At 47.3% G+C, this 21205-nt stretch overlaps 1 protein-coding gene across 1 annotated transcript in view; it reads right to left on the minus strand.

Annotated features, from left to right (window-relative positions):
* The window catches only part of lrig1 (leucine-rich repeats and immunoglobulin-like domains 1), a 37931-nt gene that overhangs the window by 5911 nt on the left and 10815 nt on the right, over nt 1-21205 (minus strand). Inside the window, exons 2-13 of the mRNA XM_076156783.1 lie at nt 18484-18555; nt 16885-16959; nt 11138-11275; nt 10889-11032; nt 9235-9378; nt 8894-9037; nt 7003-7146; nt 4419-4499; nt 2541-2612; nt 1959-2030; nt 1683-1846; nt 1003-1356 (exon numbers count right to left, since the gene is read on the minus strand). Coding sequence (XP_076012898.1) covers nt 1003-1356; nt 1683-1846; nt 1959-2030; nt 2541-2612; nt 4419-4499; nt 7003-7146; nt 8894-9037; nt 9235-9378; nt 10889-11032; nt 11138-11275; nt 16885-16959; nt 18484-18555 — 1604 coding nt within the window. The remainder of the gene's footprint in view (nt 1-1002; nt 1357-1682; nt 1847-1958; nt 2031-2540; nt 2613-4418; nt 4500-7002; nt 7147-8893; nt 9038-9234; nt 9379-10888; nt 11033-11137; nt 11276-16884; nt 16960-18483; nt 18556-21205) is intronic.

Here is a 21205-nt window from a genome sequence, read left to right on the forward strand (position 1 = left end):
AAAAGTGCTGTATTGTATGAATGAGGTCTACTACAACCAAGCCTGATAGACATGTGACCTCACTACATATGGAAATCCTGAGACCTGCTTATTCCTATCACTGAGAGACAGAGTCATACTTGGGTGACTACTTGGTCTTGGCGGAGGTATGTGCTCTCCTAGTGCAGTCTAGATTCAGTTTGGTCTAAAAATTGTTCTTCCCCGCTGGTCCTGGCATTTGAACTAGCAACCTTTTGGTCACAAGCCCAGATTACCAACCACCGCCCCCCCCCTGCTGTGCTTCACACTCATCACAATGCAGCCATATGCCAAGGCGGCAACGAGTGGACAAAAACACGCAATAACAGGACGTCTACTGTCGTTACTCCACTGCACGCAGGTAAGCATGGAGGTGTGCTGTGGAGTCGGGCAGGGAACCAAACTTTAAGTAACGACTCTCCATCTACAGCGAAGAAGAGTGACAGAGCGAAGAGGAGATGGCCCCTGTTTAGCGCCGACATGCCGCTGAATCGATTTGTTCCAAATTCCGAGCGGGGCGAGATTGAGAGAGGAGAGGGAGTTTACAGGAGTGGGTGGGGAGAGCTCACTAATCTCACTCGCTCATCTCTCAAACGGAACAACTGAAACGCAGATAAGTGCAGCGTGAAGACGCGTTGGAGTCGGTGGAAAAGACGCAATCAGCACACACACACGTCAACGAGACATGGGACTGACATTTATTTGTACCTTTCAAAATATATGCAGAGCTTTGAACAACGACAGAACATTCTAAGCTCTTTTGACCCAGTTTATTTTGATTTATTTTACTTCCATTGGAGCTGCAGGATAGATGACAAATCCTGATAGTTGAAAATTGATCATCCTTAATAATAAATGAAGGACTTGAAATATTTCCATACCACAGTTGAGGAATTTGAAGTTTGATGTTTTGATGATATAAAACACTATTTTCATGTCTCAGAAGCTAAATCATAACATTTGGAAATGTCAAATAGGCCTCACCATTGACGATAAGCCGGGCCTTGGTGGAGTAGGTGGAGCCAAAGTGGTTGGTGATGATGCACTGGTAGCGGCCCTCGTGGGCGAAGGTGACGTGGCGCAGGTGGAGGATGGTGGTGTACTCCATCACGCCTCCCGCTCCACCCAGCGGCTCAGACGTGCCGCTGTGGTGGTGAGCCCCCACGTGGGCGTAGTTCTCCGTCTCGGCGTGGCGCAGCAGCTCCTGGTCCTTGCGCCAGGCGAAAGTCATGGGGGAGGAGCTGCTGCTGGCCGCCGTACACGTGAGACGCACTTCGCTTCCCAGCACCGTCACCGTGGTTTCTGGCTGCACGGTGATCTGTGGCTTAGGGAGATCATCTAGAGGTTTGAGAGCGACGAGGGGGGAAAAAAGAAAGATAGAGATTAGACACGTGCTCCAATGTCAAATAAGGCAAATGTTTACTGAATAGGTGTCGGTGTGTGTTGCTTCATGCATAACTGGATGCAAAAGAGGCAAAGAAAACACACAGACGGATCCATTAGCATGTCTGAGGTAAACAAAACACCACAAACAAATATGTGCAAGCATGTAAACAACTGCACAGCGCCAAACTGTCAGTATGGTCCATCTGTGGCTTAAACGCCTCTTGCACAACACGCCCACCCACATGAACACAAAACTCACACTCACACACACTACTTACCACACACAAAGCTCTCAGAGGGGGGCTGGAAGACGCTGCTGCCCTTCAGGCTCTCTGGGTGGGCACAGGTGGCGTTGACACCCGACTGCAGACCGCGACCGGCCAGCCAGTCTGGCAACCACTGGAGCTGACAGTCGCACAGGAAACTGTCGCTCTGAATGAGACTGGAGAGGGGAAGGGGGGGCGGGGGGGTTCCATTTAAATGTTTCTTCTGGGAACGTGAACATATGTGTGGTTTTGCGGCACGTTCGCAGTGCGGACGTGTCAATAACTCACAGCGCTTTGAGGTTCCTCATCTTGCTGAAGGCGTCGGGCTGAATGGAGCGGATGGCGTTCTCCCCCAGGTTCCTGTTGGCACATAACACAAGGGGCCGTCAGTAAACAGTATACACACACACAAACACAGACACACAAACAAGCGTACACCTTTAATTAGCAAGGAGATGACTTTTTTAACATGACGGGAAAGGCCCAGACATGTACGACTGGAGGATACACGCCAACTTTTCACTCACTCCCCGCCCCCATGCACAACGACTACGGCCTGTGAAAGAGCTTAGAGGAATTCTGTTTCTTCTGCAAGCGGACCATATGCTCTGTAACTTTGTGCCTGGGCGGACGCAGGGGAGAAAAAAAAAAAAGGCCAAAGTTGAGAGCTGGAGCTAGGCTAACGAGGGAGCAGCAGCTGGGCCCTCGCAAAAGCCCCGGTCTTCTCCTTTTACAAAGACGCTATTAAATTGCTAGCTGCCTCCTCTCTGCCAGCTACTTTTGGCAAATGCCCCCACCCCTTCCTAACTCGACCAGCACTCTCTCTCACTGAGCGGGAGGAGTGGCTGCAAAGCTTTGTGGGATACTCACAGGTGTTCCAGGGTCTCCAGGCCGGCAAAGGCTTTCTTGGCCACCGACTTGATCTTGTTTCCAAACAGAGTCCTGCCGTTTCCAAACATGAAGGGTGCCGATAGATCAAGAGGGAGAGAGGGGGGGGGGGGGGGGAGAGGGAGAGGGAGAGAAGCACAATTAGCAAAGCTGAATCTGATAAGAGCAGGGGGGGAGTGAGGTATTGGAAATCTGAACTGAGCAGAGATTAGTGAGGAGGAAGGGTGAGGGAGATTGGATGGGGTCAAGGGGTGGGGGCACCTGGGCTCTTCAAAGGCCACTTTTATCTTTATTAGAATTTAATAGCGATGACAGGGCGGGGTTTGGTTGATGTGCATGCATTTGTGCTTGTGCGTGTGCGTGTGCGTGTGCGTGTGCGTGTGGAGGATACGCGGTGACTTAAATGAGGCAGGATCCTTTTTCCCCCTACCAGGAGCTTGTAAGGACATACGTTCAAGCGTGTGCACATGTGTATGTGCTTGTCATGCCTGGTTACAGCCAGGTATTCCTGTGATACCACGGTCCAATCCTTTACCACAATCACCCGCCTCCCAGCCCTCCTCCTCCTCCTCATCCGCCTCTTCTTCCTCTCCTAGCTTTTACTTGACAGGAAGTGGAAGCACGCCTGTCAGCGCACACACCTCGTTTGTCAGTGTTATCCTTATATTCTAGCAATAATTAAGCCAGTTGTGCTGAGTCAGCGTAGTAGGCAGGGGTTACTTGCTGATCTGTATTCATCTGAAATTTTCACTTCTAACCCCCAAACAGGCCAACAACACACCATCTCAGTAAGTAAGTGAGGTCTTTCAAAGGTTTTGTCCCGTCCGATTTCCATAAGCGGGGATGAAGACACAATGTTAGAAACACCTCTTATCCGGCTTAGATCTATACGATCCACTTCCCTCCCATGTGGTGGCATTGACACGCTGCTTTTTGGGGGGAACCCAGTGTGCGCTGTGGACACTTTGATGTCTCACCCCGTCCCTCTCTTCTTCTGCGTCTCTTTTTCCCATGGCTAGGCTGGTTTATGTGCGTGTTGCCAGTGCTGGGACTGAGCGAGCCGCTTCCGCCAACGCTTTGACAAAAGGGGGCAGGGTCAGGGGGCGGGGCGTTTGAGACGTTTGATGTTTGACGACTGAATGCAACCCTCAATTTCACCCTCTCTCAGTTCCTAACAACAGGGACTGGGAAAGAGGGACGGGAAGAGTGGAGGAATAGAGGAGAAATAGAATAAGCCTATTGGGGACGGATCCCCTGCCAGCTTGAAGAAAAGCCCTTTCTCTGCCTGTTTCTCCCTTCTTTCTCTTGGAGAAGTGCTCACACTGGGAACCATCTTGGCTGGACATCATCTTTTCATCTCGCAGGTTGATGATTGCTCACGGCCACTGAGTGCCAGAAAATCCAAGTCCAATTTCTCAACTTGCTAACTTTTGACATTGAACTTTCTACAAGCTGAGGTGATGAAACAAAGACTGTTCAGTAAATCCCAAAAAACTGATTTTAGAGTTGTCTTTGTTGTCTCTTGTTACCAAAACAAACCCAACTTGGTCTCAGGAACAGTGGAACCATGGCATAATAAAAGTAAACGAAAGACTGGACTGTAGAAAAACTGGAGTGGACCTCCACTGGATGAAGTGAAGGAAATAAAAGAATCCCATCTAAGTTAAGACTTCTCAAACTGCTAACCTGTAGGGCCTTGAATGGCTAAGATAGACGTGAGTTGGGACATGGAAGGAACCTTGTGGATTATCTGGTCCAGAAGAACAGCTCAGAGAATCACAGAGGGGCGGGAAGGAGGGGATGATGGTGAAGGAGAGGCAGAGAAAAGAAAAGAAAGAAAAAGAGAGGGGAGACACTCACAGCTTGTTGAGGCTGTCCAGCCCGGAGAAGGCCCCGTTGGTGTCCTCTATTGTGCCTGAGATGTCGTTATGGTCCAACTCCCTGTGGAGAACGAGAGAAAAGAGGGCATAAGAGAGGGGGGAAGGAGGGGAAAAGAGGCAGTAGAAGAAGAGGAGGGATGTCGGTCTGCCAGCACTGAAGCGTTTCACTGCCCTGGCAGAGGCTGGGCTGGAAGTCACGGGTTACCCCCCTTTCACCCACGTCCGTCCCCCCCCTACCCCTCCAGCACCTGGCCTTAAGGGCCCCTCCACCGCTCTGCTCTGCCAGCCAAGCAAATTCTTTCCTTGGAGGGGTGGAGTAGCATACATGGGAGGGGGGGGGGGGGTGTGGAAGTGTGTGTGCAAAGGCAAACCCCACTGCAGGCAAACATGTATAATTCATGATGGCATGGGGAGATTGGCAAGAGCACAAAGCCTCATGGGAGCCAGACAGTTGGGCCTGTTCGTCTGATGGTGGCAGGTACGGCAAAGCCAGAACCAAAGCCAGTGCTCTTAATGAGGTTAGTGACAGAGCTCAGGCACGGCCGGGCAGAGATGGAGAACAGGCTCCATGAGAGCAACAAAGACGGTGAATAAAAGCTTTGTTGTTTTTTTTCCAGCGTGTTGGGGAGGGGGAGAACTAAACACTTGTTGAATGCACTTTATTTGCTTCCCCTCGCAGGATCTACTAAGCAACTGGTGAATGGCGAGCAAGAAGCAAAAACAACAGCGCTTAGAGTCAGAGAATTTTGAGTTGCTGCACTCCCCAAAGACTTCTTTTCAAACTTGGGAAAGGCCTTTGAGGTTGACGGTCACCCCCCCCCCCCCCCCCCCACACACCTCCACAATAGCACCCTGCACCCCTCCTCCTCCTCCCCCGCTCCCCGAGCCTCCCTTGTCCCCCCTCTGCAACACAGCCAGTGGAAGTTGAAAAGAACCAGTTGGATCGGACTGGGGCCTGCCAATTTCCTACTCTTTCTGGCTGGGTGGACGTGAATGGCCGCTGCCTTGTTAAAGCAAGGCCAGTGGTGTGGGGGCCGTAGAGCAGAAGGGACTGCGGACAGAGGGACGGGGGGGCCCCGAAGAGCCAACAACCCCCGTGGCCGAATTAGAGCGCCGGCTGACTTGTTTGGAGCTTTCACACCCCGATGCAGGCTCCAGCCCCATGCCAGCACGGCCAGCAGCACAGGCCCAATTAAAGCTCCACCGGCTCCTTTTCAGTGCCGAGCCTGCGCCCCATCCTCCCCTCTGCTGATTAGATTAGGCCTGCCTCAAAGACACGGTGAGCAAAAGTGACAGAGGAAGAGGGGAGGAGAAGAGGACACGAAAACACAGTGACAGACGCTGTGCTTCCACTCCAGCTTTGGCCAAAACACATGTAAGGTTTGATGTTGATGCATAAGCCTTGCTTTTCTGATAGCGCTCAGAAGTCAACATTCTGTGAGAATTAATAACCATGACAGTCTCAAGTACGTCTGTATGAACTGGAAGTGACGACCGAATGTTTCACTGCTTTTTCTCTTGCGACTCTTCTGTTGCAATGCCGGTTTCCATCTAGTAAAGCTGTAGCTTTAATTATCTTTCTCTGGTTGAATTCAAATCTAGATCCACAAATGTCAGTAATTTATTTATCGCCACAAAATCCACCTCAACTGAACTTTGAACTTTTTGGCGATAGTTGAGTTTAGTTAAGTTTCTTTCATCCATCACCATCAACTTGAAATTGTGCAAACCGCAGGTGAATGAAACCATAATGCACCTCTCCTACTGTCCCTCTGTAGATGTTCATGTGGCAGGGAAGTCTATAGAGTTCTTGTCACCCCACCATGTGACAGAGAGCTTGTCAAGCGAGCTTGGGCACAACTCTTTCCTCTGGCTTGCTCACTGAGAAGAGGTGAGAGCCAGGTTGGTAAGGAACCAAACCCCCACCCACCAAAGCCTTTCCCCTGAATCTCTCCTCTGACTTTCTTTCATTACCTTCTTTTCTTCCTCCGGGACAGTTTGGGCTTTTTGTACAAAAAAAACAAAAAAGTGGATCAGAGAGAACAAAAACTTCTGAGCTTTTCATGGCTTTAAAAAAAAAAAAAAGGGGGGGGGGGGGGGGGGGGGGGGGGGGAGTCTCGAGGGAGGTAAGCAAGACGGAACACTTGTGCATCCAAAGTGGTCGAGAACCATCGGTCAAGACAAACAAACAAACAGCTTAACAGCCGAAGAGAGAGAAAAGACGTGGACGAAGTTGCCTCGGCGATGCATGCACACCTCTTTCTAAATTCACTCATGAATAAACATGATTTGCAAATGAGAACCAAACGATAAAAGAGCGGCGGCCTTGAAAAAGCAAACAAGCTGCCTTTCTAAAACCAACCATGGGGACTGTGAGAGCTCATATATCAAATATCACAGAAGCAAAAACCAATATTGAACATCTCAGCTTACACTGCTCCCATGTGGCCCATCCTATAGCCTCATCGTCAACAGGGGCAAATCTGTTATGTGAGGGTTGGTGGGGTCTTCTGGGGCTTTTGTAATAGGGGGTTGCGGAAAGGGGGGTGGGGGTGTGTACTTACAGGATGCGTACCGCCTTGAGGCCCCTGAAGGCTCCCTCGGTGATGTGGCTGATGGAATTGTGGCCCAGACGGAGGGTGTGGAGGTCCCCCAGCACAGCCAGACTGCCTTCATCCAGACGAGTTAAGTTGTTGTATGACAGATTCCTAGAGAGAGAGAGAGAGAGAGAGAGAGAGAGAGAGGGTGAGAGACAGAGCAGAGAGAGAGAGAGAATGGTAAGAGGTGGAGGAATACACGGAAACAGAAAAGCAGACAGAGACAGACAGACAGAGAGAGAGAGAGAGACAGAGAGAGGAAAAAGAAGGAGAAATGTTCAGTGTGAGGTCTGGAGGGAGATGACAGGTTGGCAGAGCATTTCGGGCAAACTCGCAACATCATTCTGATGAAATCTAATGGCTGATTTAATGTCAAATTTGCAGCTCTGTCATGTGTTTTTCCCCATTGTGCCTTTTTTTTTTTATCTCCACCACAAGATGTTAACTGAATGAGCTTAGCAGACGTTGAAGCTTAAGTGAGGTCCTAACCAGACAAAACGGATCAACCTAATTCTTGGTTGGAGTCTTACATATCTACAACCTCGATTTATTTGGCCACTTGAGCGTGTGGTAAGCCCCAGGAGAACATGCTGCTTCTCCTCAACACCGTGTCTGCTGACATCCACGTCTGTGCACATTTAATTGTTTCAGGAATTTGGAATAAAAAAAGATCTAGATGGCCACCTGGTTATTTTGCATTGCAGTGATGTACGCAATACCTGCTTGATCAATTTTGATTATAAGTGACGATAAATCACATAAGGGTATCTTTCAAACAGCGGTCAAAGGCAGTATTGTGCATTTGTTGCCCTCTCTGCGGACCGGGCTTCAGGTTTGCTTGACCAGTCATGTGTGGAGAGATTCTCCCTGATGAGCAGCTCAACCTGTTCCATTTGGAATGCAATAACAGGCTACTCATAAAGACGAGTCTCAGGGACGGGGGTCATCATGACCCTGCGTAATAAAATCATATAACCGCAGACGGATGCAGAGCTAGCAGGATGATACGCGGCAGGCCTCGGGGAGCAATCTGTCATTTACAGACTTGCGCATAGGAAATGACATCGAGATACACAAAGCAAACTAACGTGAATGCGGCAGGAGAGGCAATAAGTCTTTCCACCTCTCCATCCCTCCTGACTGCCACAAGTACCCCAGGCAACCTCGCAGTTAGCAACGCCTGAACTGAGCGCAGCACTTTACAGCCGCAATACGACAGTCGTGTCAACATGACACAAAAGTCGTGATAATAACTCCTCATTTGCTACACAAAGGCCGCAGGGGCGATCCTTCAGTGTAATTACCACAACACGACCGACAGAGGATTACATGCCAGTTTGCCAAACCCCAGCGCTTCAAACCTGAGTACAAAAACTCTTGTAGAAGGGCTTAAGCACTGTCGAGCCCGGCTCTAATTATGGGATAAACAGGCTTATCCTGAGAATAGCGTAGCGTATTGAGTGTTAAAGCACAATGTCATTTAACCCTCGCTAAGGTAGATGGCTGATATGGGTGGGGAGGAGGAGTGTTGAGTTCTCAGGCTGTGGGGACGAAGCCACAGCACGGGATTTAGATCCCAACAGAGACTACAAGTTGACATACTAAATCTGAACATTAACTCTCATTCGCCATTTGCTGATGGTTGCACTTCTTAGATGTAGGTCGATCTAGAATCTGGGAGAATTGAAGTTTCAAATTTGGTGATAAACGCAAAAACAGTGTAATGCTTGAAACAGTAGCTGCTAATGCCCTCTCTTACAACCCTCCACTTCAACTGAAGTTGTCTTTCCATGATATCGGACATCTGGCACTGGGGTTTGGGTGTTCAGGCGAATTTAACCGCTGGAACTTTACTTACAGCTCCCTCAGCTTCTGGCAGAACTTCCATCCATCAGGATTGATGCGGGCGATTGAGTTGTTACTGAGGAATAGCTGCTGAAGGGACGTCAAGCCATACAGGGAGCCACTGTTCACCTCCGCCAGGCTGTTGTAATCCAGGTGACTGCATGACAGGAAACACAGAGACTTAGGTACTGCAGTTTTTACATGCTGGGACATAGAGAACCTTGATGTAAAGACTTTTAAGATCAGTCAGTAGAAAAACTGTATTACGTGTGAAGTGTCACAGTTACAGTTGATTGTGTAAATTTCACATACATGTAGGTGCAATTATTAAGTGGCAGATGAGTTTTTACATACAGGACTTTCATTTTGGCCAGGTCCCAGAAGGCGCCGTCTGTCAGCTTGCTGATGTTGTTCCTTTGAAGCTTGAGCACCTCTAGACTGGACAGACCCTGGAAGGTCAGACCCTCCACCTGACGGATACGGTTCCTGTGCAGATCACTACAGGGAGGGTGAACAGACCAACACACAAACATAAATTTAGCAACTGATCAGTGAGGCATGAAATCACACTTTTGCTTTTACCCTTTGTTGTATTTTGGAATTTTAGATCGGTGGGGTAACACGAGAATATTACACCCATCAAACTTAAAACCCAAGAATTCCTGTGGCTTACCCTCTAAAGTTAGAGCATTTTGTCCCTAACAACCCCCAACTTAACAAGCATTCCTCAGTGGTGTCCTCTGCACCTGTGGCATGGAGCCAGCATTGTATCCCCGCCAGCTTTACCTTACAAACAAGGGTCAAGTCATGAGGCAGCCATCTCTCTCCACCAACGCAAGCTACCTAAATCCCACTGGAGGACCACAAGCAATTTACCAAACACCTAAAAATAACATCATGCTGTTGCCGTCTCCCCATACATGGAGAACCATGTATTCACAAATATTCAACATAGTATGTCTTTGCGAGTGGTAGCAAAGCATTTGATCATCACTGCGATTCAATTTAATAGAGATGAATAAGAGGAGATTTGAGAAGACCACTGTGTAAGATGTCCCATGCCGTGTTGACCGTGAATCTATACATCTGGCATGTGAGAGTGAAGACTGTAAAAGCCTTCAGGTTCACAAAGATAAACATCCACGCGGGCTCTTTTGTGTCTAACGTGCATCACCACGAGGGTGAGCAGATACAGTGTCACCGGGGCCACCTAACCAACAATGGCATCTGGGGGAACTGCTGGAGCCATATTTGGAAAGACTCCCATTACGCCAGTCCCTTCATCCCCTAGAATGGAGGTGTTGAGCTACAGATGGGTCTACCTCACTGCTACGCTAGAGGGAAGCTGGAGAAAGATAATGGAGCATGCTATGGGGAATGAACTGACTACTTTGAGGATATGGATGAAGGCAATAAATCAACGATAATGTGGCTCTGGTGTTGACTGAGTCAGACCTTGTCCGCCCCCAGAGGTATAGCTCACGCTAACAGTGCTCCACATGTTAAAAGCACATCGCTACATCAACACACAATGCAAACTCCCCTTCCTTCAAATTTCTTTATTCTTTTCAATTCTCTCGGCTAATAAAATGGTTCCAAACTGTTAAAGCATAAAGGTTCCGTCAGAGTTAAACAGAAACCAGTCAGTGCACATTAAGTACGTTCACATGCACTCAGTACTGCAAAGTATTTGTCCTCACTGCAGTGTAAAGTTAAGTTAAAATGCAATTAAGCCATTCAATCCGGTACTCCGCCTTTCACAGAGTATGAGAGACATGTCGCACATTGGAAATGCACGTGGAGGTGGCATGAAAACGTTTATGTGCCTGAATAGATTGATTTACAATCGCATTATCTTGGCCTGCTACTCTAATTAACTATACTTCGATTTGTGCAGAGTTCAATCACATTAAAGTATTAGAAAAAGATCCATGTATTGCCTTAATTGCTTTTAAAGTGTATGCACACACTGAAAGTCATTAAATGTCTGTGATGCAGTGGTACTCACAGTAGGGTGAGTCTAGGGAGCTGAAACGCTCTGACTGGGACCTGACTGATTCGGTTTCGACTCAGTCTCAAGATCTGCAGAGTTGAACTCAGATGGTCCAGAGCCCCCAGCTCCAACACGCTGATCTTGTTGTTGTTCAGATACCTGTAACACAGACGCAGAATTTTGAAGCTTTGTTTTTTTCTCTGACTTTTCTTCATGGTATTACTAATAGTCTCAGTCACAGCAACACTCTAAGTTTGTACTTACAGGTCTCTGATTTGGAGGCCAGCAGGAAAGCAGTGGCTTCGCAGCTCTGTGATGTCATTATTGCTCAGGTCCAGAGTTTCCACAGAAACCAGCTCTCTGGTCCGCCTGCCCTCGATACTGAGGATCTTGTTATGATGTCTGGAAACAAAATAAGGCACACAAACACATTAGCGATAGACATCCTCAAAAAAATTGTGCGCTGCTCAACTTTAGTGTCCCTTTCCCATCATCGTAGGATGATACACACTGTGAATCCTCTCGCTTCGCTAAGCCCACTCAGACACAAGAGAGAAGGATACACAAAACAAAGTGGTCCCCATCCTACCAGAAAAATGTGTACTTCAAGAGCTTCCAAACAGAGGCTGGCCTTCTTTAAACAATTCCAAGGACACCTGTGCTTCTCCCTGCAGAGCTTAGCTGCAAAAGCCGTTGGATAGATGAAGCCTTGGTGATCCAAGCAGAGCCACTTCAAGGGGGCTTTCAGAGTGCTTCAGTGTGTGATGGAAAAGAGAGTCGGTTGTGTGATTCTCAAGAAGATCTGGCCACTATCTAGGTCCTAATCTCCCCAGGACAAAGGCAGGGGGTGGACTAATGACTAAGCTACCAGGAGGGCAAAACCTAAAACCACTTTCAACAGCTCAAGCATACGTTCACTGAGACAGCTGGAGGTTTCATAGGCCAGGTTAGATAATTTAAGATATGCCACCAGGGATTAAAACGCTAGACCTCCTAGTTTGTCAAAAGTTGTCAACGCTGAGGGGAAAACATTGTACATTTACAACATCACACAAGGAGATGTTATTTCAAGATGCCTCGATTCCATTCAGTCCGGCCTGGTTTGCCCGGGCGATCCAGAGGCCTGACAGAGGTCTAAACAGTTTTGGTTCTGATTCTGGTCCTGCTTTTGGGTCATGTGTCTTCCAACATCTGCGGTGGGTTATTTTGTGGGACCAGCACCCATTCCACAAAGAGAGGAACAGAGACATAGAAAACAAGACAATTCCCAAGAGTTTGTGGGGAAACACCATGGCACAGCCAGAGGGAATGACCCGTGCAAGTCCAAAGCGCAAAGAAAAGCATGTTGAAGGCCATAAGGCAAATAAGGAACCCAAACACAACTCTACTCCTCTGCAAACACACACAGACGCGAACACAAACACAATGCAAAGCGCACAGTCAAGTTAATACTTTAGGTACACACAAAACAGACGGACACTCAAACATCCAGCTTCCTTTCCGAAATAGTTAGTTGAAATTCCCTTCCTTAACACTTGAACCATCCTCCTCTACCTATTTGACACACTCACACACACTCTCGTACACAAACATATTGACCTCACATTTCACAAGAAGCAGACAACTGATGAGGCCTAATTTCACCCAAATGGATTCAGAGCTAACCTGTCACACCAAAACAACAGAGGACAAGACTTTGCATAATTCTTATTATTATTATGAGTGTAACTTTACAGAACTGTATGTGTACGACAGAGAGAGAGTGATAGAGCAGGTGTTCAACCACTCCAACTCTGTCAAAACAAGGTCAGTCCCTCCTTCCTTACTAGCCTTCAGCCAGCAGATGGACACACACACACAAACACACACACACAGTCTGGGAGGAGGAGGGCTCACACCACAGTGGCCCACCTGTATAAACAGTGGCGGAAATGGTTAAGGGTGATTCGTTTGCACACACACACACACACACACACACACACACACACACACACACACACACACACACACACACACACACACACACACACACACACACACACACACACACACACACACACACACACACACACACACACACACACACACACACACACACACACGGGACAGACCGGTAGACTTTGGCTAGAGTGAGCCTTGTAGAGTGTGGGGGGGGGGGGGGGGGGGTAGTTGGGTGAGGTGGGGTCAACAGCTGGTGACCTTTGCTGGGAAAAACAGATCATTCTCAAACTGGTGGGAGAGGTTGACCTCTCTCACTCTTTCTCTCGCCCCGTCCTTCTTCCATCCACTCAAAACCAAATTCCCTGTGCTGCGTTCCCCCGCCCCCTCCCCCGCTCCCTCCCACAGCCTGAGCCCAGCTGTATGTGTGTGTGAGAGAGAGAGAGAGAGAGAGAGATAAAGAGTGGGCACGGAGTGGGTTGAAGTACATGCATACAATACTGGTGTTTAATAGAGCTGATTATCATACGGCCAGCAACATTTCTGCTAAAGGGGAGCTTGGCTTCCCCTCTGGTTTTCTTTGATGTCCGAGGGCCTGATGTGCCTTGATCCCACTTAATTCCATATCACATTATCCCCCCCATTGACCATCTGATTATCAGGCTCATTTTGACGCCTCTTTTGATGTATGGAATGTATATCAGTGGCATATACTAGCAATGCCCATTCTTTGCTTCTAGTGTCATCTTTGGGGTAATCGTTCGGCCTGTCCGCTCCCGTTTGAAGCCGGCCATCGGGACAAAAGGGGAATTATTTCAAAATGGGACCGTCCCATGGGCCATATGATTTCTATCCAGATGTATTTTAAAAGGCCTCTTTGATGGTGAGTGGGGAGGCGATGAGCACAAAGGGAAAGTTTGTGCTGCTCTGCTGCCTCTTGACACTGTTTTTAAAACTTTTTTGTTGCATGTTTGTTGCCATCATGCTGAGGCATTCTGCGAGTCTGCAGGACGTCAGCGGGCCGGCCAAGTGCATTGTGGGACTATGGAGTGCTTGCATATGGGTTTGGTTGTTCCATCAAAAGCTTCTGAATGTTCAGGTGAGATTCTGTCTGTCTTTTGGTTTTGTTTCACCATGTCCTTCATGAGACACTCTGGTCCCTGGTCGACACAAAACACAGCAAGTGGAGAAACGTTGAAGATGGCAGCAGCAACCACACAGCATAGCCCGGCCCAAGAGCGGCAGAGGATCAAAAGGAGCTGCCAACCAAGTGAGTGAAAGGAATAAAGGGGGAGAGCAATAGGAAGTAGAAAAGGAGAAAGAGAGAGAGTCTTTCTTCCACAAGGAACGAAATTAACAAGAAAGAAGAAAGTCATAATTAGCCTGATGACATAAACTAGCCCTTGTCAATTAACAACGCTGCTTCTTCTTTCGAACTATTCAGTTTATGACATTTTACACAAAGCAGAAGTGCACACACGGAACTGACAGATACACAAAGAGAACAAGGTCACACTGATCATTTTGTTCAACTGCAATTTTTTTAAATGTTATGACACTGTATCACGATTTATATATTCCTATTACTGAGACCAAAAAATTATCTAATCTTTGCAAACTTTCTTTACAACACATTGTTGGTGCCTGCTTTGTGTTTCCCAACAGATCCTTCCTTTCTTAACTAAAAAAGAGGTTTGTTGCTCTCTGCTTTAGCAACATTCCCGTTGTGTCTTTCGCCTGTGACTGTAGAGTTCATCATCAGCGCTTAGCTAGTTTCACACGTGGAGTCTAGGCAAACAGTAGCAACCCCAAATAATGGCCTCAAAGTCTTTCTGACAGGTCATAATTGGACCGGAGGCAGATTCCCTGTCGAGCTTCCTATTTGTCTGTGTACCCACTGTCTCACACAAACCTGTCGTCAGACGGCATTCCAGCGTCTCTCAAACCAATGGCAAAGGAACGCACTAACCTGCTGCCTATACTGTTACCTCTGCACAGACGCATATACACAAAGCCTCACACTCAAGAGAGCTCAGTTGCTGGCAGGGGAGAGTGTGGGTATGCTGGGTTTACTCTTGAGTGAAAACCCTGAGCATTACACCTCGCCCCTGCTCTTCTTCCTTCCTTTGCTGCTCTAAACCTGCCCTTTGCTTACTCCACACTTTCTTCACGGCCGTGATGTCACCCTGATCCCTATTCGCATCCCCCATTCCTTCCTCCCTCTCTGTTTATCATACTTCCTCCCGTGCTTGCTGTCACCCATTTTACTGTAAGCCTTCTGATGGACAGCCGCAGCTGCAAGTGCTTCTGCGGGCCTTCACTTCAGCTGCATGGCTTTGTAAAGCTACAACCCTCCCTCTAGCCGCCCCCCCGCTCCTGTCAGGCCTACACACCTTTCCCTAGCAACAGGCTTCAAGTCAGGCCAAAAAAAGACGCTTGGAAAGGGTGCGACTCTGCACAGTTTGCGCAAGTAAAGGTGAACTTGCTCTCATCTGGCTCAGGAGCCAAGTAAACAGGGGTTCATGTTGGCTCCTACAGGTTCACACACATACACAGAAACACATCCAAAAGAACAATCTTACTTGCGCCAACATTTTGAACAGGTTTTGACTTCTCAGAAATGATCGATCAAACCTTCGGTCTCCTCACTAAAGGTTTAAAAATGTCTTAAAATACACACGGACCAAATTATGGCCGCCGTGATCATTTCTAAGAAGCCGGCTATGACACACAGGGGGAGGAAAAGCGTGAGTCTCGCCGCGGAAAGTGATATGATGATGAGTAACTTTACAGGAACCAGCAGCTGCATACTTTTAGTACCACAGAGTTAGCCGGCATGCGAGCAAGGTGCGAAAGAAAATACACAGACTGTTTGTAATGGTCAGCAATAGATTAGCCGGGGAGGATTTAGCTTTCTTGTTTCTGGTTGAGTGAGATGTTAGAATGTTCCACAGCCACATGGGGGAGGGGGGGGAGGCAGGCACGGTTTCGCCCAACAGATGAGACATTGATGAGACACGATCACCGCAACTGTGTTTCATTCTTGTGGAAGTCTGCAAGTGTGTGTTTGTGTCGTGGAAGCAGACATTCTGTGGGGATGGAAACTTACCAAGAAAAACACCATGCCAATTAATTTTCTGTTTGACGGTAACTCAGGTTCTTTTATCGGCTCCAACCTTTTGATATTTATCTTAGAGAGTATTCATGACTGAGAGACAGTTTGATTGATGTGTGTGTTTTGTTTGCCTTCCATTCCTTACGACGGTCTTTAACGTCACAGAAACTCACACCATCAAATATCCAGCATTAAGATAAGTTTTGTACCTGTACCTTTATTAGTTTTGGTCCATTTTCTGATTGTTTCTCTTCTTACTAACAGGGACTTTTATGGGACTGCCATGGCCATGGATACTGGTGTGAGAGACGAAGAGGTCTTTAAACATTAGACAGTAGTATGGCCCCTCAATATCACAGAGTAGGCCTCAATTACACTCTTAAGCTTCACAGTATCCAAAGCGTGATGTGAATGTAAGCAAAGAGCTCGCTGAAGGAACATTGTAGTTCCTGCTCCAGTTACTTCTGGGTAAAGTAGTTCCTAATTTAGTAGCAAAATTCCATTAAGACACTGCGTTTGTGTTTCTTGGCTCCAAAACTGCTGCTTGAGTGAAGTATCCAAACTTTTCTGATCTTGGGCCTCTTGAAGAGCCAATGAGCTTACATTTATGACACACGCACACGGCTGCAAATCTCTGAGATGCCAGCGGAGGCAATCCCTAAAGGCAAAGTTTCACAACTAGAAGCAATCGACTCAGAACTCTACACAGTGTGAGCCAACCCTCACAGCCAGCGCTTCCCGCTATAGACAAGATGAATCAGATACTCTGCCGCATACTAATCACTCCTGACACAGAAAAGGATCCCCGAACGCCAGCAAACTGCAGTATCTCAAATAAATGCAGTAGTACGTCTCAGCACTACACATGTGCCAGCAGACTGTTTCAAGAGCCATTCTGAGGTGAACGTGGCAACGCAGCTGGATGATTCAAATAAGTAGTAAGTGGGGCGATACTCACAGGTAGAGAGATTCGATCTTGGAGGCAGCCTGTCCTAAATCCGGTATGGAGGTCAGCTCATTGTGGTCCAGCCGTCTGAAGATGAGAAACACACACAGCAGTGGGTTAGAGAACAAAACTGTGGCCTAGCCCTTGGGCTGACGGGTTGTTGTGAGGTCAAGAGGCAGTTTACTATAACGGGGTAAAAAACAAATACTACAAATTCCTACTTTAAGCCCCAGATAGGACATGTTTTTTTTAATGTGGAATGAAAATAGCACAGGGTCATACTAATACACCACAGTGAGCGGTGCCACATTGTTGCTGTTCTTCTACATGCCAGCCATCGCATGCAAGTAAATTCAATCAAACCTTGTGTGATTCAAAAGATTTCAACACGTGTGTCGCGAAGCAAGCCGCAAGTCATCCTTTTAAAAACCCCAAAATAACACGGGAGTAAAACAGATGTCCGCGAGCGTATGACTGGCTGGCCGGCCTGCCAAAGATGTCACCAGTGTGTGTATCACCCGTCAGCTAGCGTGTGTGTGTGTGTGTGTGTGTGTGCGTGCGCGTCTTGTGTACCGGTGCTGAGTGACATAGAGCCTAGCCCTCTCCTCACCATATAAAATATTTACAAGGCCAGCATTGGCCACAGTATCGGGTGGTGGAGGGGAGGCTTAATATAGAAAACCACCACTTTATTCTCAATTGGACTTAGTTCAAGGCAATACATGCGAGGATGCTGCTAGGAAGTGGAGTGGCAATCGTGCGTGTTCCTCTGGCGTTTTTTCCTTTGATGAAAATGTATCAAGACCAACGTTTGCAGTTTAGAATAACGCCCTGACGTTGGAAGTGGAGAAGCAATTAAACAAATACATTCACAATCAAACATTGGAGAGACACCTGAGCCTCCAGTGTAGTTTGTCAGAAGTACAATTTTCAGGGTAGAAAGGTGTCCCGCAAGGCAGTTATTCAGGGCTTCTTCTATGTACCCTATGAACTGTATTAAGTTATAAAGATAACGCCCTATTTTGTCCTTCCAACACCCTTCAGAGGAACCTGTTAATATTCGTATATAACTAAAAATAACTTAATGTAGATTAGTTATAGAAGTTATATAATGTAGTACATGGTTTTCATGTACATGGACAACAAATATCTCCAGAATGCCACAACTTCAAATAAACTATCAAAAAATAAGCAAAATTAGGGGCGTATCGCTTTAAAGGGGCCAAACTCAAACACCCTGATGGCAGTCAATTAGGAAGTAATTGTGTGCATGAGTTTGCGGCGTGCCAACTGATGATGTCCTATCGTGAAAGAGACCAATTACAAAGAGTCCAGTCAACACACACACACACACCTCTGCCAAAGAAACACAGAGCCTTGTTTAGTGTCAGAGGCCCTTTTGTCTTAAGTGTCCTACCTGGGAGAGCAATTTCCTCAGTGGCCAAGTATGTGTGTGCGTGTGTGTGTGTGTGTGTGTGTGTGTGTGTGTGTGTGTGTGTGTGTGTGTGTGTGTGTGTGTGTGTGTGTGTGTGTGTGTGTGTGTGTGTGTGTGTGTGTGTGCATTCTAAATGTTTCGTTATGTTAACGTGCATCCTGTCGGTGATTACTTACAGTTCTCGTAAATTGGGGAGGTTGGCAAACACTTCTACGTTGATGTCGGTCAGCTCGTTATTGCCAAGGTTTCTGGAGATTGAAGAAGAAGAAGAGTAAAGACTTTGCATTTGAAGAAGAGCATTGAACAACCAAAGAAATGAAACAGTCTTAACAGCCTCATCCGTCCACATTAAATATGCCAGAAAACACAGCAGTACGTCCATTCAGCTTGGCCTTCCATGGGGGGGGGGGGGGGGGGGGATCAATACTATTGATACGGGCTGTCTCACTCCTGGCTCACTTACCTAACATAGCCACAGGCCATTCATCTGCAGCAGTCAATTTGCACTTTAGGCTAACACTCTATTTAATAGCTGGCACTTGACTTGTACAGAAGCTTATTAGAGAGTGATTTGTCTGGTGATATAACGTTACCACTGTCAGAGAGGGTGTGTGTGTGTGTGTGTGTGTGTGTGTGTGTGTGTGTGTGTGTGTGTGTGTGTGTGAGAGAGAGAGAGAGAGAGAGCGAGCGGGTTTGTGTGCACCTAGCATGCATCTGCATTACAGATGAAGCTCCCCACGCAATATGAATCAAATTAATCTCTCGCATAAACAAATGCTATCTCTCTTGCCATCCCCCCACCTCACCACACACACATACACATACACACACACAAACCTCCTGCTTGGCTGGCACTCGGCCTGCTGGCAGAGAGGAGGCTGCAGTGAGAGCAGTGTTTGTGTTGTGTGTGTGGTGGGGTTTGGGCTGAGCGAGACAAAGGGAGCCCAGAAAGCTCAGAGCCGCTCGCCTCCCGCCCCTCCGTCCCACCGACCCTCTGCCCAGACGTGAGAGACAGCCCAGGAATGTTTCACAGGCCTGCCGAGAGATGGTTGCTTGTTCCCAAAGACTGGGGACACATTTACCTGATACACCACATTCCACATTCTCACCCCACCGTGGCCTTTAAAGACCACCATGCGCAACGAGGGATGAGACTCCGCTACCGTCACATATCAGAGATCTTACTTGATGCAAAAATAACGCTGAAAAATATTCCTTCTTGTCACAAATTCCTCACTGGGGAGAAAGTGATGAATGGGTCTGGAGCTTTACCTAAACTAAACGTTACGACTGTCTTACCACTTCAGCACTACAGTTTTTAAAACCTCTTCACGTCTATTAATCTCAATCCCTTTCACTCTTGACAGATTTAACTTTCTAGGCTTGTGCACTTGATTGCAGATAATGACAGTCCCTCTCCCCAATTCCTTCTCCCAAACATGTGTGTAACGAGATAATAGCAGAGTGTGTGTCCGCCCTGGAGGCAGAGCCCTGACAGGGAGGTGAACATGTGTCTCTTGTGTTATGATCACTGGCTTGGTCACCTCCCATTGTGCCCCGGACCGTTTAATTGTCGTCCCCTGCAACGGGAGGCAATTACCTCGTTATGGCGAGGCAAAGTGGAAAAAAAATTTCTTTTGGGCCACCGCTGCCCGGAGGTACATATTCAGCTAAGACATGCACACACACACACATGACATAAACGCACCAGAAGGGATAGTTTGGCTTAGAAACGTCATCTGGAGGAGCAATTAGGAGTTTTACCAACCTGCTCACTACCACAGAATGAGCCAGGGGACTGCCAGTAAACCTTGCAGGTCTTATCAATCTATTATAACATCTAAAAGTTGGATTATTGAAGTAATTCATTAAAAATCTGGTTATTTACAGATTCATGAAAGAATTCTAAAACGGATCAAGAGGCTAAGAAAGACAAAAAAGCAATTCACAATTCAGAGCAAAACCTGCCACACTGGTGCTAAAGGCCACGGAAACAAACTAAACTTGTCCTCCTTGTGAGTGTTTGTGAGTGTGTGTGTGTGTGTGTGTGTGTGTGTGTGTGTGCCTTTTTCTCAGTCACCTATGACAGGCAAAGAGGAAGGGAGGTGTTTACACAACTTTTTTTCTCTCCCTTTCATTCGGCCCGATTCATTTTCTTGCCTATCAGATGAGATAAGTTCCACAGCATTTTAACACCTACTGTATGAGGTGATACTGATAAGACTCGTGCCCCTCCTTGTCTCTCCCCCGTTTGTTGCGGAAGAGGAGAGGGAGTTTGGTGGTGGTGGGGGGGTTTACACCGCTGCTGAGCGAGCCTAATGCTTTCCAGAAGTGACCTTAGGATTGTGCTGTTTCTACGAGAAGAATTTGTTGGGCTACGATCAGAAGGTTAAAAGTCATTTGAGTTTCAGAATGCTTCACAGGGGGAACACCAAAAAAGACTGCAGTTTGAACCACGCAGAGAATGAGAATCCAAAAACATGTACAACTGTAAACTAGGCACAGAGAACAAAACCAGTGGTGGCACAACAAAGTTTACTTCATCTAGTTCAGCCACACACACACATAGAAAAAACTGTGTTGTTGACATATGAAGAGGCGGTGTGATTAACGATGGCAAACACTACAAAGCCACTTGGTTCCCAAAGCCTCGATTGTTTCTAACAGTGCATTCCATCACATGGTACAGCTACAATGCCTGTTTATCCAAATGGGCCAGACTGTTTGACATTAGTCAGAAAGATCAAAATCAGTGCTGCTAGCCAGGTACTTTCCAAAAAAATGCAAGAAATATGTGATAGTTTAAAACTTTGTTGTGAGCCAAATACCAATTTTCCCAATGGATTGGTTTTGATTCTGACTGAGGAAGCAGCCCCAAACTTGTTCAATATGGACGCT

Source organism: Genypterus blacodes, unplaced genomic scaffold (assembly GCF_046128005.1).
Source record: "Genypterus blacodes isolate CSIRO-AG114 ecotype Tasmania unplaced genomic scaffold, CSIRO-AGI_Gbla_v1 ptg000070l_1, whole genome shotgun sequence".
Classification (NCBI taxonomy): Eukaryota; Metazoa; Chordata; class Actinopteri; order Ophidiiformes; family Ophidiidae; genus Genypterus; species Genypterus blacodes.